Source organism: Pristis pectinata, chromosome 7 (genome assembly GCF_009764475.1).
Source record: "Pristis pectinata isolate sPriPec2 chromosome 7, sPriPec2.1.pri, whole genome shotgun sequence".
Lineage (NCBI taxonomy): Eukaryota > Metazoa > Chordata > Chondrichthyes > Rhinopristiformes > Pristidae > Pristis > Pristis pectinata.
The window spans coordinates 64,282,503-64,301,498 of record NC_067411.1 but is presented as its reverse complement, the minus strand read 5'-3'; the positions used below and the strand labels follow the sequence as shown (position 1 = coordinate 64,301,498).

The following is an 18,996-nucleotide window of genomic DNA, read 5'->3' as shown; positions in this document are numbered from 1 at the left end:
CATTCATTCTTGCACTTTGTGGAACTTAGAATCCTTTCAGTATGAAATATCGATGGTGGAATTTAGATTTCAAAATTCTTTGTGATATTACAATAATAAAAAAAGCTATTTTACTTAAATAATCACAGGTAAGCAGATATGAAAGGTTTCCAAAGACATTTTTTTTTCATCCTTTACTTTTTTTTAAGGATTCAGTAACATTGAATTGGAAATCTGGAATGAATTATCTTCCTAGCACTAAATTCTTTCTATGACCAGCAATTTTTTTAATAAGGTTATATACTAATTTAAGTAATAAAATAAGCTTATTGGAATCAATGTGGAATTTCTTCTTTCCATATTACATGAAGTTCAGTCTCAGGGTATGCATCTAGCATCCAAAATGAGAACTTCAACAATAACAAGAGAATCAACATTCTTTTTATTTTACCATTCTATCATAATTCTCTTTTTCAAACCCCACAAATTAACTCACCTTCTTTCGAGCCTGTTGCTCTTTTGTGGAGTGTGCCTTCACGTGCTTTCTGAGGGAGCTTGGGTCAGTATATCGTTTAGTACAGCCAAGGATCTGACATGCATATGGTTTCTAAAACAAAAGAGAAAACAGCACCAGCTTTAGTACAGTGAAGATTAGTTGGAAATGGGAATTTGAAATGAGAGCTGGCCAGGAGCATTCTGCCGTACTGTACTTTGGTCTAATCTCAGACTAATCAACTTCACCTGGACAGGACATACATTGGAGTCAGACATGCAAGATCTCAAGTAGTGGTCAAAGGTCGCTGACAGACACCCATTTTCCAATTATGAATAATTTAACAATGTACCTCATATGGCTGAATGCTAACCATTAATCAGAATAATATGACTACTGAAATAAATATGTTATTAAGAATTCACTAAATTCTGTTCTTCTCTAACTTTACCATCTTTGTGACTTTTGTTTTTCAATGAAAACTTGCAGCTGACTTCTGTAATTATTGTAATTATATACTTACAATTTTTTCAGCCCATGAGACTCTGCAGCATAGTCAGAAACGATTAGCAACAGAAAGCATTTAGGGTCTCAGTTCAAGAAACAGCAGAAAGGTCCATGTACAGTATCTGAGCAGTATGAGAAAAAAATTAAATCTGCTAGGAAAGAGAGAAAACAAAGGCAGAGGTAAGAAATTAGTTCTGATGCACTAAGAGGGTTTAGAATGTTGATGATTTTTCTTCCAAACAATTTTGTTTAACTCATCTTAACAACTACAGTTGTTATCTGGTACAGCAACAATCTAAGGAGGAGTAACTCTGGGGAAGTAGTAGATAAGGAGGATACATTAAATGAGTCCAATTACATTGATTATTTAGGAGGGAGAGTAACTCCACATAGAAACTTAAGGCACCAGTTCAGTACAAGAACTTTTTGATTAGTTCAACCATCAACTCTCTTTCGACAGAACTGGAATATTTCATAGAGTCATAGAGTTGTACAGCACAGAAACAGGTCTTTCAGCCCATCATGTCCATGCCAACCTTTTTGCCCACCAACACCAATTCAATTTGCCCACACTAGGTGTGTATTGTCCTATTCCTTGCCTATTTAAATGTGTGTCCGTTTCAAGAACACACTCCATTCCACTTTGTTCTTCTTACTCTACTTTTAAATAGTGCATTCTAAATCATAACAAATTGCTTCATCCCCCCAAGGTTGTTTTGTGAATATTACAAATCTGTCTTCTCTTCCTGACCCATCTGCTAATGGAAACAGTTTCTCCTTATTTACAATATCAAAATTCTGTGTATTTTTGAACACCTCTATTAAATCTCCTTTTAAGCATCCCCACTTTGTGAGCTATTCCAGTTTTTCTAGTGTTTCCACATAACAGATCCATTATCTTTGGAATCATTCTGGTAAATTTCCTCTTCACCCCCTCCAAGGGCTTGACATCTTTCCCACAAGAGTGATGATTCTCCATCTGTTCATAATATTGTGCTGAACTACCATAATTTTTGGATAATTAGGACAGCATAATTCTAAAAGAAAGACCTGAAAACTTATGTTTTTCCTGTTTTAACAATACAGATTATGAAAGAGCTGTTTACTTTGGAGTTTTTGTTCCAATACCTGATAGGTCCCTGGTAAGAGAACTTGGATACAAAATTAAATGGAAGATATTTGCAAAGGTGTGCAATAGAAATTTCTTTGCAGAGAGTTGTCAAGCTGCAGAATTCAATTCAGAGTTAGTCGGTGATGTAGAATCCATATCAGTTTTCAAGACTGGATTGGACAGAAAGATGAAGCAAAAAGGAATAGGATGACTAAGTATGATTTAGCAATCAAATGGAGGGCAAACTCTGACATGAACTGCTTGAGCTGTGTTGGTTTAAGGTCTACCCTTTTCAAACAGTTAATTCTACTGACACCCAGCAGCAACTGCACAGTAGCATCCCCTTTTTGTTCTTTGGAGCTTCTATGGTTTTCTCGCCTATTTCTCCCAGCCGAGCAAGTATGTCAGAAGTCTCCAGGTTTTATGTTGATCTGCACAGAACTTTACACAAGGGAGATGGGAGGTGAAACTAGTTCATGTAGGTTCTAAACATTGACCTGACAGACAAGGGCAAGGTGAGAGGCCTAAAATTAATTTTTACGTTTCTATGTCTTAATTATTACTAGAACTGGAATAGTTAACATTGATGAAGAGATAAAAATTTGTATTGGATGTTATGCAACCAAATCTCATAAGTTTTCATCACAAAAAATGCATCATTTCCATAATGAGAAAGGATGAACCTCATTTTCCTAGATCTTCGAAAAGGATCATAGCCATAGTTTTATGACAACACAGAGAAAGAGAATAGTTACAAAGGAGCCCATTTGGTCAATCAGGCTTGTACTGGCTCTATGTAGGAGCAATGCTTGCAGTCTTTCCTTTCAGATATGCTCATTTTGAACATAACGATTAAGTCTGCTTCCCCTACTATCCTAGCCCCTAACCACTCACTGAGCAAAATGATTTTTCCTCTTGTCACTTTTGGTTCTTTTCCTAATCAATTTCATTCTACGTCCCTGGGATCTCAAGTCCTCCACCATAAGGAACAATCACTCTCTACCCATTCCATCTACATACTTCATGGTCTGAAATGCCTCCATAAGATCATCTTGCAACCTTGTCTGTTCCAAGGAGAACTACATGAGCTTCTTCAGTCTAGGCATGTAATGAAAGTCCCTGGAATCATGGTGGTAAATCTCTTCTAAAGCCTTCACATCTTTCTTAAAGTGTGGTGCCCAGAACTGAACACAATACTCCATTTGTGGCTGAAACGAGTGTTTTAACAAAGTTTCATCAAGACTTTGTCATTCTTGGCTCTATTTATAAACCCTGGGATCCTGTTTTTTTAATCTATTTCAATATATTATTTTAATTTGTGCAATAACACCTTTATTTCAAAAGACTAAGTTAAAGAGTCTCATATGAACACAATAAGTACAAAGCTGTGATGCACAAAATGGGTTTGATGGGATTGTATTTTTTCTCCACCAAGGGCTAAATATGATAAGTCAGAAAATGTTTTTACTGCATTCAGCCCTTGATAACTTTTGAAAGGTCAAAAACTTATATTATTTATTTGATTAAGTTCAGATCCACATAATAACAGATAATAACAGCAAATAAGACTAAAATATTCTATGCTATATATTACACAGTACTAAATTTATTTCCCCAAGTAATATTTAAAAAATATTAAAAATCATGAATATATCATATGTACATATAATTTTTTGGTCAATAAGTAACAGTAATTATAATAAATGCAACAGTTTTTCAGGGCCTTGCATGTGTCAATATCAATGCACTTTAGATAGCAGATTGTAATAATGAAGGGGCTGAAAAATAAATAAGAAAAATAGAAATAAGATGATGTAATTATTTTTGAACTAGATTATTACTATTGAGAAAAAAGAACCAAATAATTTATTTCTTAACAACGTATGGTGCTAGTTTCTTAACTTAGAGAACCTTACTGTGTCTAGATGTGTTCTCTGGTGCTTGGCACGGTCACTTGAATTGCTAAAGGCTTTTTGGCAGCCTGGATGCTGACATAGGTAAGGCTTTTCCCCTGTATGACTTCGTAGATGAATCTTGAGATTTTCCAGTCGTGAAAATGCCTTATTACAGCCTTCAAACTATGGAGAAAGATTTGAAAAATTGTTGTTAGAAAAAAACATTAGGATACAAATTTCTGCCAGGAAATATTGGAGTTCAAATCTTCACTTCTGATAAAATTAACTTATAATTTACTTTCAAATAGTAAATGATCCATTGTCAATTTTCTAAATATTCATGGGTAGCATTTGTACTCAGCTCTTGAGATTTGGCCCCACTGACTTCATCTGTAAAGGAGTTAAGTTCATCCAGTGGCTGATAGTTTCATGTATTTACTAACTGCAATCAAAGTTGTATTTCTCTCAATTTTTTTTTCAATTCCTAATTCATGTAAGGTTTCCTTAAACCCTTACATTTCCCATAGTATGCATGTTTGTTTTAATTGCTTGTTTTTATGACTATCTGAGATGTCTTGTAAAAATATCAGAATCATGATAACTTTGTAGAACAAATTGATTAACTTTAATCACTTCTGATTTTTTAAACCTGTTTACTTTTAAATAAATGCAATCAATTGATAGATAAGAATCCGATTAAGCCTTGGTACTCATGTTGTTTCTCATGCTGTACAATAAGAGATGCTGAACTTCATTCATAGGTATCAATACACAAATTTTGTGAGGAGAATCCTTTTGTTAGTTACACATGCAATTTTCTTGAAAACCACCGAGCAAGTTTGGAGAATTGAAAGAGATTCACGTGATGCAACTGGGGTGCATATATGCAACCCCAATTTGCTTTACACTAAAGGATCTCGACCTTAGTGCCTTGCTTAATTTGCAGAATAGTTCTCATTAAATTTACAGCAGTAATTAATAGTTTAAGTACTTTTTTTAACGAGGTGTTAGTTATTAAAGCAATACCAATCAATCTACTTGGTACAGAAAGGGAATAACTGAATGGGATTCCTTCAGGGAATGAATTATTCTTGGTGATCTTGAAAATGCAAAATTTAAAATTCAATGTGCTTCTTTAATTTTATTTTGTCTCATTTCTCTTTCGTAGTTCATTCTTGATTTGCATATTTCCATTTCTCTTTCTACACTTGATTATGCTAATAAACCTTCCTTTCATCAATATTAGTCATTTGTTTTTTTCTGATTCCTTAATTAACAATATTCAAGAGGTAGAATTAAAAAGATAAATCTTATAATTTACCAAGGACCCAAATTTTTCTTTTGCCTTTGCTATGCAAATATCAGTCAGCACTTCCAGCAACTTGCATTGCAAACTGAATGAAGAGAGAATAGTTCTAACTAAAATGGCACATTGCAAGTTGTTCTGCTCCACCAATTCCCTAGCACCGATTGCAAATGTTGCTTTTGAACTCCAACCATTTTCAGTCTACAAATGTTGAGCAAAAAGAGAACTATTAATAGAGCATGGTTGTTAGGCTGAATCAAACTAATTGTCATAAAGTTGGGTCTCCGTATGTCTGTAACCTCTGTGTATTTTTGGCCAAATCCAGAAGTCCAAGATGAGTTGGAAGTCAGATGTTGGTGAATCTTACCTCCATCTCCAGTGATGGACTTGCCCATGGCCCCTCAGCTTTATATGAAGGAGAATGGTGACCCATACGTTTCACAGGGCTGCTGATCCTTTTGAAAAAGGCGTTCAGGCAAGCACTCAGTCTTATTTGAATGTTTTAATTATATGTTAGCATTTTAGGATGTTTTTAATTAGGTTCTTTAAAAATCTTTAGTAAGATTTAAAATTATTTGAAACTTTTGACATTATTTTCAATGGTCTCAGGATGAACTGAATCATGCAATCTATACAATCGCAAGTGGAGCTTTCAATTCCAGATGCTCTAGTAAAAGATAGCTTACTTCCTCCTCTGCAATATCACCCATCTCTGCTTGCCTCTGCTGCTATAACCCTTATCCATGTCTTTTAGACCCAATGATTATATTGTTTACCTCGTTGGTTTACAACATTCCATTCTTTGTAAACTTCACAATTTAATTCTGCTTAGCCTTTCCCATGCAGAATAAGTTTAGGATAACTGAAATTGTCCTGAAGTTCTGCTCATATTCTGGTTAACCATCATTTCTGTCCTTGCTGGCTTACAGGGACATCTAGACTCTCAGCACCTTTAATTTAACTTTCTTATCTTTATATTTAAATCTCTTCTTTGTTTTGTTTTGTTTTCCTTTCCACTATCTCAGGGACCATTCTGTTTGTGACTCCCTGGTCAATTCTTCTGTTCCCACCAATCACACCCATATAGCACTGGATTTAACCTTTAACCTCTTTCTTTCCCACCATCCAGTGACCGGGTCTTTCCAGGCGAAGCATTGATTCACTTGCACTTCTTCCAATCTAGTATGTTCTCAATGTGGTCTCCTCTATATTGGAGATTGGGTGACCACTTTGTGGACCACCTCCGTTCAGTCCGCAGGGGTGATCTTGAGCTTCCTGTTGCCTGTCACATTTCCATTCCTCTCCCACTCTGACCTTTTGGTCTGTGGCTTCCTGCACTGTTACAACGAGGCTCAATGCAAGCTTGAGGAACTGCATCTCATCTTTCATCTGGACATGATGCATCATTCTGGACTTAATACTGAATTCTAAAACTTCAGGTAACTTGATATCTCTGAATGTATCAGCCATCCGTCTATGAGATTTGCCCAGCTTGTTTATTTTTTTTCTATTTTTTTCTCTCTTTTCTCTCTGGAAATGGATGATATGTCCAACCTGACCTGCCAGGCATGACTTCTTTCTCTGCATATGGCAACTCCTACATTACTTAGTCGATGTTCTTTTGCCTATGTTCTCACTCTTGAACTGCTCCCATTCACTCAATGTAAACCTCGTTTACAGCTTATCCTCATGATTACTTCCTCTCCAACCCTCCCTGCAGCTTAATGAGCTTCTTTTCATTCCATCCCAGTTCTTATGAAGGGGTTTTGATCTGAATATTTAACTGTTTCTCTCCCACAGATACAGCCTGATCTGCTGAGTATGTCCAGCATTTTCTGTATTTTTTATTTTAAATTTCCAGTATCTGCAGTTTTCTTTTTATTCTGAAATTCGGGACTGCAAGATTCAGTGAAACCAGTTGCTCTCTTTCTTGCACACTGAAGTACAACTATCTGGTATAATCTTCCTCTCTGAGGTGAGGTTAGGATAATTTCTCCCATAGGAACAGTGTGGAGGGTATCACTTTGTACTGAGAGCCTTTTCCTCCTCCTACCTGTTTTAGCAGCTACTTCAACTCTGTATGCCCTCTCTTTATTCTTTCTATCATTTAGGACTGCAAAACACTTAATAGCTTCCCCTTGCACTTTGGCAGTCCATCAGAGTCGATGATGACTTATCAGTAGCTCTCCATTGCTATTGAGCCATCTCTGGAAGCAACTGGTTTTTGCAGAAACTTTGACTGAGAGAACCACAAAATTTACAACTTGAAAGAAGACCATTCATCCCATCCTGTCTGTTCTGATTGAACAAGAGCTGACCAGTCTAATCCTACCTGCTAGCATTCTACCATCCCTGCATCCTCTAAGTGAGATTTCCCCCTCATTTCTCTTCTAATCATTCTACAAGTTACTTTAAATCTATGCCCCCTGGTTTGTGCCTTAGAAAGGAAATGGTTTCTATTACAATACAGCTTTTTATAGGGCAATGAGATGTCCTGAAATTTCTACCAAAGTATTATCCATCATTAATTCTTCAGTTTCAATGATAATTAGTTAACATGGATAGCCAATACATGATTAACAAAAGAGCATAAAGTCAAAGATTTGTGAATTTCTGCAGATTCACTTCTGCTAAGCTGACATGACTTTACCAGAAATATGGCAGAAACCAAGATAACACTGCTAAAAGGGAGGAAACTCCCGATAAAGACTGATGCTATTATTAGTTGCAAAAAAATGAGCTGCTGGAGGAACTCAGCAGGTCAGGGAGCATCTGTGGAGGGAAACGGACAATCGACATTTTGGGTTGAGACCCTTCATTTGGACTGGTGAAGGGTCTTCATCCAAAGTGTTGGCTGTCCATTTCCCTCCACGTATGCTGCCTGACCTACTGAGTTCCTCCAGCAGCTCATTTTTTTTGCTCCATATTCCAGCAGCTGCAGTCTCTTGTGTCTCCACTCTCTGCTGTTATTGCTTGCCTGAAGTTGCATTACAATAATCAGCTTGCAAAGCTTGTTTAATGCTATGATCTGCCTACGCTGTACACTCCCAATGGATGTTAATATCCTTATTAATATGGCCTCCAATGTGACCAGAGCTACAAAATGCATGCAAGCATCAGGTGCTATTCTGGAAATGACACATATAAGGCCTAACAAAAAAGGCACTGGAGAACTTAAACATATACCCTTTATTTGAAAAATGTACCTTATTTGTAATATTTGCAAGGAGAAAATTGTGGTGTCTGTGTCTTGGCTTGTATCAGCTGCTGTTTAGAAGAATGAAAATCAACTCGAATGCATAAGATCTTGAGGGAGTTTGACAGGGTGGTTGTGGGCATTTCCTGATGTCAGAGAATCTAGAATCAGGGGTCACTGTTTCAAGATAAGGCGTCACCCATTTAAGACTGAGTTGAAGCAATGAACTTGATGACTAAGCCTCCATAGCTCTCTGAACTCAAGAATTCCAAACATTCCACACCCTCTGAGTGAAGAATTTCTCCATCAAGGCCCCTACCATTATTCTAAGACAGTGAACCCTGTTTTAGAGTCCTCAGCCACCTCAACCATCCTGTCAAGCTCTGTAAGAATTTTCGTAAATTTCAATGAAATCTCCTTCATTTTCCTAAACTCCAGAGAATGTAGACCTAGTTCACTCAATCTCTCCTGCACAACAAATCTGCCTTTGTTGGAACTAATCTAGTATATCTATGTTTTACTCCCTCTATGACAACCATATCCAGTGTTTCTTTAGGTAAGATCAAAATTGGTCACAATATTCCAGCTGCAGTCCTACCAAAGCAGTATATAATTCTAATAAGATATCTTTATAAGTCACCCCTGCATTATGTGGGCGGGTGGGGGGTTGCATTCCTAGAAAACAGTCCATATCGCAATTTTCCTAACGTGAGTCAGTGTCATCTGCGAGTTGGAAAGAAAAATAAATTTTCTGTTTATTTACTTTTTTCACAAATTCTGTAAGACTGAATTTTGTTCCATATTTCAAGTTTTTGGGTAGAGATTTGTGAATTCCCATAAGGCTGTAACATGGGGGTCACCTGTATTCTATACTTCAATCCTCTCAAAATACGTCCAACGTACCATTCTCTCTCCTAATTGCTTGTTCCACCTGCATATTAGTTGTCAGAGAATTATGTGTAAGAACTTCCAGGTGTCTTTGAACATCAGCATTTTCAAATCTGTCACTTTTTGGAAATATTCTGTCTTTATTGTTTGTACAGTAATGTGGATGACCTCACATTTTTCCACAATGTATTCTATCAGCCATGTTGTCTTCCATTTATCTTCTCTCTATCTCTTTGAAGCTTTTCCATATCCTCCTCTCTGCTCACAATCCCATCTAGTTTTGTACAATCATGAAATCTCAAAATATGACATTGGGTTCCCTCAGTCAAAGATGTAAATTGTGAATAGCTGGGGCTCAAGCACAGCTAGTCACCATGTGCCAACCTGAGGAAAAACGCAATTATTCCAATGATTTCTTGGCAACAAGCCAACAGATCTGCATCTGTAGCTCACCAGAACTTTGGCCTGAAAGCCCAGTTTGTAGCAAACCACAGTCTCTGGGTGTACATTTTCCTGCTTCCTATATGTGAAAATCCAGTTTTTCCCCCTTGATATTTAATATGTTGTTTCATGGTCCAATAACTAAGAAAAACATTTCACAAAATAATAGTGCATTGAGTCATATTATAAATCTTTCAAGTGCTAAATTCTTGATCATTATCCTGGATTCATAGGACACAAATAGAGGACAATTCTTTCTCCACAGCATGGAGTAGAAGTTAAATGAACATTCCTAAATTGATTTTAAGGACATCCAGCTAATCATTCTAGACTGGCAAAGGGCTTATGTACTGGCTGAGATTATGGCAGGGAAATAAGGAAAGAGGAAAAAAAAACAATTTTCTTATTTATTTTCCCTAAAAGACATGACGTAATCTTGGTAAAATGTGATTATTATGCAAGGTATAAACAGGGTATAAATCTTGAGTAAACACCTTTCAAAAGAGTGTTTTTATGATGTTGATGGCATGGGAACAGGGAATGGCCAATTAGAAAAAAAGAACATGCATTTTATGTAGCACCTTTCCTAACCTCACTATGTCCCAAAGCATTTCACAGTCAGTGAAGTACTTTTGAAGTATAGCCACTACTTTAATAAGGAAACTCAACAGCCAAATTGTTCACAGCAAGGTTCCTCACAGACTAATGAAACAAAGACCCTGATAGTTAGGTTTTAGTGAATCTGGTTAGAGAGATGAATGTTTCTCAGAATCCTTCTGCTCATTTTCAACAGTGCCTTGGGAAGTTTTATGTCATTCTTAACATGGCAGATGGGGCCTCGGTTTAACATTTCATCTGGAAGACAGCACTACCTTGATTCTACACTGGAAGGTCAGGCTGGATATATATTTAAGTTTCTGAAATAGAGGTTAAACCCACAATTTTCAGAGTGCTGCTACACTGTTGGCTAAAGTTAAATATTTGACTGCAAAGATTTTTGTGAATTTTTTTCTTGAATAGCTCTGACTCATGTTATACAATTCATGTGAATATTGAAAATTAATTATCTCAGACTTCTCCATTAAATTAAAAAGGTGGATACTTGGGCGACTGATGCAGAGTGGGATTCATTTCACGTGTCCAATCAATAATCACGTGATGCCATTTCACCTTATTAATATGCTACTTTACTGGCCTTGTCTTATGTGCATGCACAGTCTAAAGGTTAACAACATTGATATTCTTTAGATCACATTTCAGCACTGTCTCTGATGTCAGGGAAACTGAAAACATGAAGGATTGTGTGTCAACCATACCTATTCTATACCATTTGACTTCAATTAAAAGCAGAAAGTACAAAGTCAAGCAATTCCATCATTCAAAGTCCCTCTCAACTCTATTATTAGTCATAGGTCAATGAGAAATGCTGTCTGTAACTTGACAGGCAACTTTATACCTGAAATTGTATAAAAGTCTCTGACAACTTAACTACATAAATGAACTGACTTGGAATCATGACCTGTTTTGCAATCCTATTTAGATCAATGCTTGCAAATCTAGGGAAATCAGTTGCAGTTTCAAAGCAGACCTCCGTTTCAGTTGCTAATTCCACCAACCTTGATGATTGCAAGTTAGATTGCAATCTTCATTATTCTTTTCATTGCTAAAGTTATTTACCTGTCTTAGTTTAATCACTCGGTTACCAACACATTTGCAATGATATTACCAAGCTGTCTGTGGTATTCAGGAGTTCAAAGGAGAAACTTGACATATATATATAAGTCTGAGGCCCATGTCAGCTATGATTGAGAGCATAAGGAAAGCAAGGCCAGGCTTGAGGCAATTCTAGTTTCTCCATGAGCAGGTTAAGTTGTTTGTTGGGCCACTGTTGATGGGTCTACTGTTACAGGTTGCTGCTGGTGCTCTGAGATATTTAGCGTCTTAGTTGAATGAAAAAAGTGATAATTTTTCTAAAACTGTTGGGTCAAGACCACTCAAAGCCAAAAATAAACACAGAATCCAAAATAATGTCCTTAGTAAAATATAAAAATTGCATTAACAAATCCAGATTCAGGCTAAGGTGTGCTATGTCAAGTTGAACATTTTTATGCATGTAATTCATTTGGACAATTATGAGTTACCAGAACGTTTCCAAATTATTTTCCATTTTCTCCACTTCTCAGGAAAGAGAAAACAAGAAAATGTCAACAAACCTGCTACCAATTAGAAATCCAAAAGTAATGATAGTTCATTGTCATGGCTGTTTTGTTTTAAAAAGTAGGGATTGTATGATGGATAAGTGTTTTCATTTTAAGGTAAATAAAAGAACCCACATTGTAGGAGAGGGAAACAGTATTTACCTTCGAATCTATGCCTGCTATAGTGAACTTTAAGAAGGGTGAATAACTGTAAATAAGTATATTTTTGGATCAAATTTAACTAATGCATGGCTACATTGTGTATCACTTTCACTTCAGATTGCTTATAAACAAACAGGTCCTAAAAGAAACCAGAAAGCGATGGACCAAGTAACCACAGGACAATTAGTCTCTCATCAGTACTGGGTAAATGAAAATCAAAAAAAAAATCTTCAGATGCTTGAAGTCTGAAATAAAAACAAAGTGAAGGAAACATTCAGTAAGTCAGGTGGCATCTGTAGAAAGAGAAAGAGTTAATGTTTTAGGTCCAAGATCCTTCACCAGAAACATTCATTCTGTTTTCTATCCACTGATGCCGTCTGACTCTGAATATTTCCAGCATTTTCTAAGAAAAATCAGAGAGACTGTATAAATCAACATTTTTAGGTGCAGTTAATCAAGGACCTTCAGTGTGGCTATGTTAAGGGAATGATGTGTCTGATTAAATTAACTATTTTTTGAGTTTACATGAAATGTTGATGAAAGTAGAGCATTTCGTATAGTATGTGAGGACTTTAACAAAACATTTTACAAAGTCCCCTATATTAGATAGATCAAGACTGTAATAGCCCATGTTATCAAAGGGAAATTGGCAAATAGGATTAAGAATTAACTCAATAGTAGAAAGCAAAGAGAACTAGTGGATAGGAGTTTAGTGACTGGACTCTTGGATGCAGTAGGGCCCCACAAGGTTCAGTACTAGACTCTTGCTTTCCTTGGTGTATATTTGGAATTGAATGTAAAACGTTAAGTTTGTAATGAAAGAAATAGAGGGGAGATTTAATTGAGGTGTATAAAGATTTAAAGACTGAAAAGGGTATGACCTGAAATGACCTATTTCTAAGAGCAGAGAAGTCACTAATTAAGGGGCAGAGATTTAAGTGAATTGACAGAAGGATTGGAAGAGGAATAAGAAAATGTATCTCACTTATTGAGTGATGGGTGTCAGAAACTCACTCAATGACAGATTGATGGAGGTAAAAACTCTCACCACATTTAGAAAGTACTCAGATAAGCACTGGAAGAGTCATAACCTGCAGAGCCATGAACCAAAGTTAGTCAAACCTAAAGTCTATTTTTGGTTGCCATGGACACAAAGCTGCAAATAGTTTCCTTCTGTGCTATAAATTTCAATGATTCTATGACAGAATCCTTGAAGTCGTAAAGTGAAAGATTTGCATATAACATTTGAACTTGTTCATCTGACATTCCTCTGCCTGCTATTTCAGTGAAAGCATTAGTCAGTTTCAATTAAATGGGTCAGTGCCTTAACTGAAATAATGGTGAAAGCAATTTCATACATTTAGGGTACTTTTCTGAATGCTAATTCCCAAAATATAATTTCATGTACAGTATGTTGTGATATAACTAACATTGAACTGTTACCTTGCCTGTTAGAAGTCATCACTGCATCATAACATAATGTTTACATGTTGCATAACACGGTGATTGGTAGAAATCTTAAATCCTCTTTAACCCTCTGTTCAGGCAAAACAGTCAAAAGAGAAAAAAACAGATACAGGGCAGAAATTCCTTTTTTTTTAATTCCTCCCCTGTAACAGTCAGTTCCCACCCAATCCTGGAACTCCTTTAAAACCCACCATCATTTTGACAGTTGGTCTCCTGGTCCTAAACACTTAATATTAACAATGGCCATCCAATCCCTTAACACTTCCACCCATCTCTAGGATTGCCCAAGAGACTTCTGTTTCATCCACAAATCACTCATGCACCACTTCCACCCCCCAACAGCAGCTGAAGTAGTTCACACACTGTCATTCATTTTCTCCAAAGAAAATATATTACCAAGGTCTTAGCTATATCTGCCCTGTGAGCTTTGAAGAGCATTTTTATTCTGATGTCCTCCCTCACTTATTTTACCCTATTATCTTGCTGACCATATTGGTGCTATTTTTGCTCTTGCTCAGAACTGAAAACTTCAGGACCATTCCTTCCAATTTCCAATGACCACATAGACCAACTCCTAATTGGTCTCTTCCATTCTTTGAATTCAGCATCTCCATTTCTGGGGATAGGTTATCAACTGTCTCTCTCAGGTGCTTTCACTATACTTTCCCTAACCCCTAACTTGCAAGAAATCTAATTTGTTTTTCCAGTTTCTGCATTTGTGTCATATTCATTCTGCCTGTACCATCTTCTGTACCAGTTTGTCCAAAATGTCATCTTATTTCTCAGCAGATTTCACTGTGGTTGACCAACCTGCTATGCCTGTACCATTTTCCAGACTTTTGCTCTCATCTCTTTCCCTCCCTCTCAGTATCGAAATAGTACCCCAACTTTGAGATTCTATTTGTCACCCTACCCTGTTTACATTACCTCCAACATGCTGACAACCGCCCTTCCTCTTCTCTTCTGAATAATGAAGGGAACATGCCGGCCACAGCACCTGATCTACTCCTCACTCAAGTCAAAGAGACACAATATCAGCCATTTTTTTACTGCCTTATTTCCTAATGTCAAGGACTCTAAACATTTCTTCCAGGAGGTACAAGGACTTATTTGTATTTCTTTCACATTGGTGCAATATATCTGCTCCTTATGATGCTGTTTCCTCTACAATGGGGAGAACAAATGAAGACTGTGTGACTGCTTTTGCCAAACATTTCTGCTTTGCTCTCAAGCATAACCCTGAGGTATGGTCACTTGTCACTTCAACTCTCTTTCCTGCTACATTTCAAGCTCTCCATCCTCAGTCAACATTGTTCCAACTAAAGCTCAATGCAAGGCTGACAAATAGCACCTCATCTTTCAATGGGTACTTTATAGCTTTCTGGATTTGACAACATTCTACTCAAAAGTTTCAGATAATAATCACTGTCCTATTTTAACCAGAAAACAATTTTTGGTAACAATTCTGATTTTTCATTTGCATATCCTCTTGGCCCATCTGGTTTCAATTTTTTATTTGCACTATTACCAAATCATATCATCAAAAACTTCTAATTTGTATGTGGTCCAAGACAACACCACTCACTTTCCCTATTTTCTTAACTTCCATCATTTTCTCCACAGTAAAAACTGAAGAGAAATATTCAATAAACATCTCACCCATTTCCATTGGTTCCACACACAGACAACCATGTTGATCTTTAAGGGAATGTATTCTCTCCTTAGCCACTCTTAATATACCAATAGAATGTCTTGGAATCTTGCTTCACCTTGCCTGCCAGATCCTTCTCAAATTCTTTTTGCCCTCCTAACTTAAGAAAAAGAGTGTATGCCTCCCTCTTTTTCTTAACCAGAGCCTCAATATCTTTCATCAAGGGTTACCTAAATCTGCCAGCCTTGCCCTTCACCCTGACAGGAACATGCAGGACCTGAACTCTTGACGTCACACTTTTAAAGGCCTCCCACTTGGCAGATGCTCCTTTCCTTGTAAACAATCTCACCCAATCAACCTCTGTAAGATCCCGCCTAATGGCTCCAAAATTTGCGCTGCCCCAGATCAGGACCTTAACCTGTGAACTGACCCCTATCCTTCTCCATAGCTATTTTAAAACTAATAAAATTATGGTCACTGGACCCAAAGTGCTTGCCAACACATACTTCCGCTACTTGCCCTACCTCATTCCCTGGGAGGCAGTCCAGTGTTGCACCCCCTCTAGTAGGTCCCTCTATATATTGATCAAGGAAACTTTCTTGGACGTATTTCACAAATAGTTAAACTTCAAATATGGTCTCAACACTGCCCTTTATATTTGAAGCATAACCACCCTCCTTTAATCAAACCATTTCTCTATCTACAGATGCTGTCTGATCTGTAATGTCCAGCAGTTTTTGTTTTACTTGAAGATGATGTGTAGAATAGATTATACTGAACATACACAAATATGTCTTTTTCCCTTTATCAAAACATGGATCTGTACAGGTTTGTTGGACTGGTATTGGTTATGGAGAACCAATATAGATTTTCACGTTGTACTGTCTCACTTAAATCAGAAGTTTTGTTAATCAACAAGACAGATCCCAACTGAATAATTTTATTTGTACTGAAATGTTTTGTTAAGATTTTATTTGTGTTATGGTGAAAAAATTAAATTACATGCTGAAGGTTTCATTTTATCTGGAAGCTGGTATGTGCTACTCATATTTATGCAATTGAATACAAATTCAAACCATACAGAACCCCGTAAAATGCAATTTCCTGACTGCATTCATTTCCTGTTTTCCTGACTCTTTATTAATGAGTCTCAAATAAAAAGATTATACCTATTTACATTACATGAATTGTACTCAGAGTTTAAAGTAGAGACATTCTGAGCTTTTTAACAAGCTAAATATTTGATGCCAAATAAATGTACCACAAAATGTATCAGAAATTGCTTCATTCTATTTCTGGATAAGTTTCATCCCCTCAAAATTTCAGCCTGTCTCATTACAGAGTGCCAAAATTTGCAATTTGATCTTGTTTTCATAAACAAAATACATGTTTTTTTTGTCCAAGGATCTGGCGTGTATCTCTTCTATATACTATCTTTAGGCTTTAAACTTTGTTTCTCAATTATTAGTGTTAAAACTAAAAATATTTGATTTTTCCCTTGTTATAAAAAGTACTCAATTGCTAAACACAACAGATTTTTTGATTATATTCCTTTTACATTGTGCAACATAAAGTTGAGCCATGTGAAAACATTTCTAGCCTCTCTATGCCTCCCTGCAAGCAAGCCTTGTGGATGCATAGTCATAACCAATTGGGCCAGATGTGTCCATTTACTGAGCTTGGAAAGGAAAATCTGTATCAGTTGAGCTGTGGGAGAATTCTGAATTCTGTAGCCATGTTTTTCCATATCTGTGGGAGAAATGCTTTGGATTCATAATGAATCTATAAATCTACATCAATTTCTGTTCTGGCTTATGTAGATATTAGGAGATGTTCCTTAAGAGGACATTTTTTTATACAATTAGGGTATTTTTAATTTTAGATATTTGGGTAAATTTAAATCAAGCCTGATTTTTGGTCACTATTGACCTCAAAAGAGAATAAAACAGGTTGTCAAACTGGCCAATCTTAACAGTTTTCTGTCAGGTAGCTTAAGTTAAAACTGTACCTTACTGAAGTAGTGTAGGGAATGTGTTTCTTTTGATCTTAGAAATTACCTAGATGTAGTATGTGTAATACTGGTGATGAACAATGTACAGGCAACCCCCATGTTACCAGGCAGTTGTGTTCCTAGAAAACGGTCCATGTCACAATTTTCTGTAACACGAAGCCATGTCATCTGCACATGTGTCAAGAAATGCTGGGTGAAAAAAATATTGTTTATTTATTTACTTTTTTTTGTATGTGTTGCGGTTGACTTCATTAGAGGTTAAGTACCCACTGAGCTTACATACTTTACAGTACAGGTAAGGTTTAATGAATCTGTACATGTAATTTGTGCAGCATTCCATATGTTTGTATTCAATGAAATGCCCCATGTCTTTCATTAATAGCATGGGCAACCAGGACTGAAACATTGATCAAAGCATGGTCACAAGTCCTTTCAGATTATTACCTATAGTTGTGGCTGATTACAAAGATAAAACCACAGTAATAAACTAAGAAACCAGTAAAAGGTTTATTTCTTCATTTGTACAGAAAAATGAAATAGCACAATTTATTAATAAATTCATGGTAAAATAATCCAGGCAATGATTATTTAGTCATACATACAGTAGGTAATTCTCAAAATGGCAAGCCTGATGTCTTCTGTATTCAGGAAAAATCATATTTTGGTTTGGATTATAAAACAGGTACTGCATATTGGAAGACTTTAGCTGTGGGGAGAGATTGTATAGGCCAGGTTTGTTTTCCCTAGAGTGAAGGAAGCTGAAGGGTGACCTGATAGAGGTATATAAAAGTATAAGAGGCATAGATAGGGTTAATAGTCAGAATCTTTTTACAATGGTAGGGGTATTGGAAACAAGAGGGCACAGGCTTAAGGTGAGAGGAAGGGGTTTTAAAGGAGATCTGAGGGCAGTTTTTTTTAAAGACAGAGTAGTTGATATCTGTAACTCTCTGCCAGAACAGGTGGTGGAATTGGATACAATCATTATGTTTATGAGGCCTTTAGACAGGCATGTAAGTAGGCAAGTCATAGAAGGATATGGTCCTAATGTGGGCGAATGGAATTACTGTAGAAGGGCAAACTGGTTGGCATGGATGTGGTGAACCATAGAGCCCATTCCTGCGCTGTAAGATTTATATGAGTCACATTCATCACCAATTTCAGTCAACCACCAACAACTTGCCTATTGTGTGCCAAACAGTCACGAGATTGATCTCCCCCTTTCTCTCTTGAATACAGTGCCTTTAGAAGTAGAAATGGTCAATTACATCAGAGCAGAAATTTAGTCGATGAAGATTAATCCCATCTGGGTCATCAGGTTGTGAGCATGTAACACTGCACAAAAATACCAGTTTGCATCAGTATATAGAGCATATAAAGAATATGCTGTAGAGCTGAAGGTAATTAGTTTATATGGTATCTTCATGGTTATGTTGCTGGACAAAACTAATGCAGACATTTGGATAAAATTTAGAATAATGAAATCAAATATCATCAACTGTGGAATTTAAATTCCATTAATTAAATCTCCATAAATATAATGCAAATTTTAGTAATGAAGACCTCAAAACTACTGGATTATCTTTAAAAGCTTGTTTGGTTAATTAACATTTCCTGTTCTAACTGAATCTGGAATATTTTGCTTCAGATCTACCAGGATGATTTACTCTAAATTTCCCTCTGAATTGGTCCAG

General features: G+C 36.5%; 1 protein-coding gene across 1 annotated transcript in view; it reads right to left on the bottom strand.

Annotated features, from left to right (window-relative positions):
• The window catches only part of glis3 (GLIS family zinc finger 3), a 388,168-nt gene that overhangs the window by 137,293 nt on the left and 231,879 nt on the right, over positions 1 to 18,996 (bottom strand). The window contains exons 5-6 of the mRNA XM_052020524.1: positions 4,007 to 4,168; positions 476 to 586 (exon numbers count right to left, since the gene is read on the bottom strand). Of these exons, the coding sequence (XP_051876484.1) occupies positions 476 to 586; positions 4,007 to 4,168 (273 nt within the window). The remainder of the gene's footprint in view (positions 1 to 475; positions 587 to 4,006; positions 4,169 to 18,996) is intronic.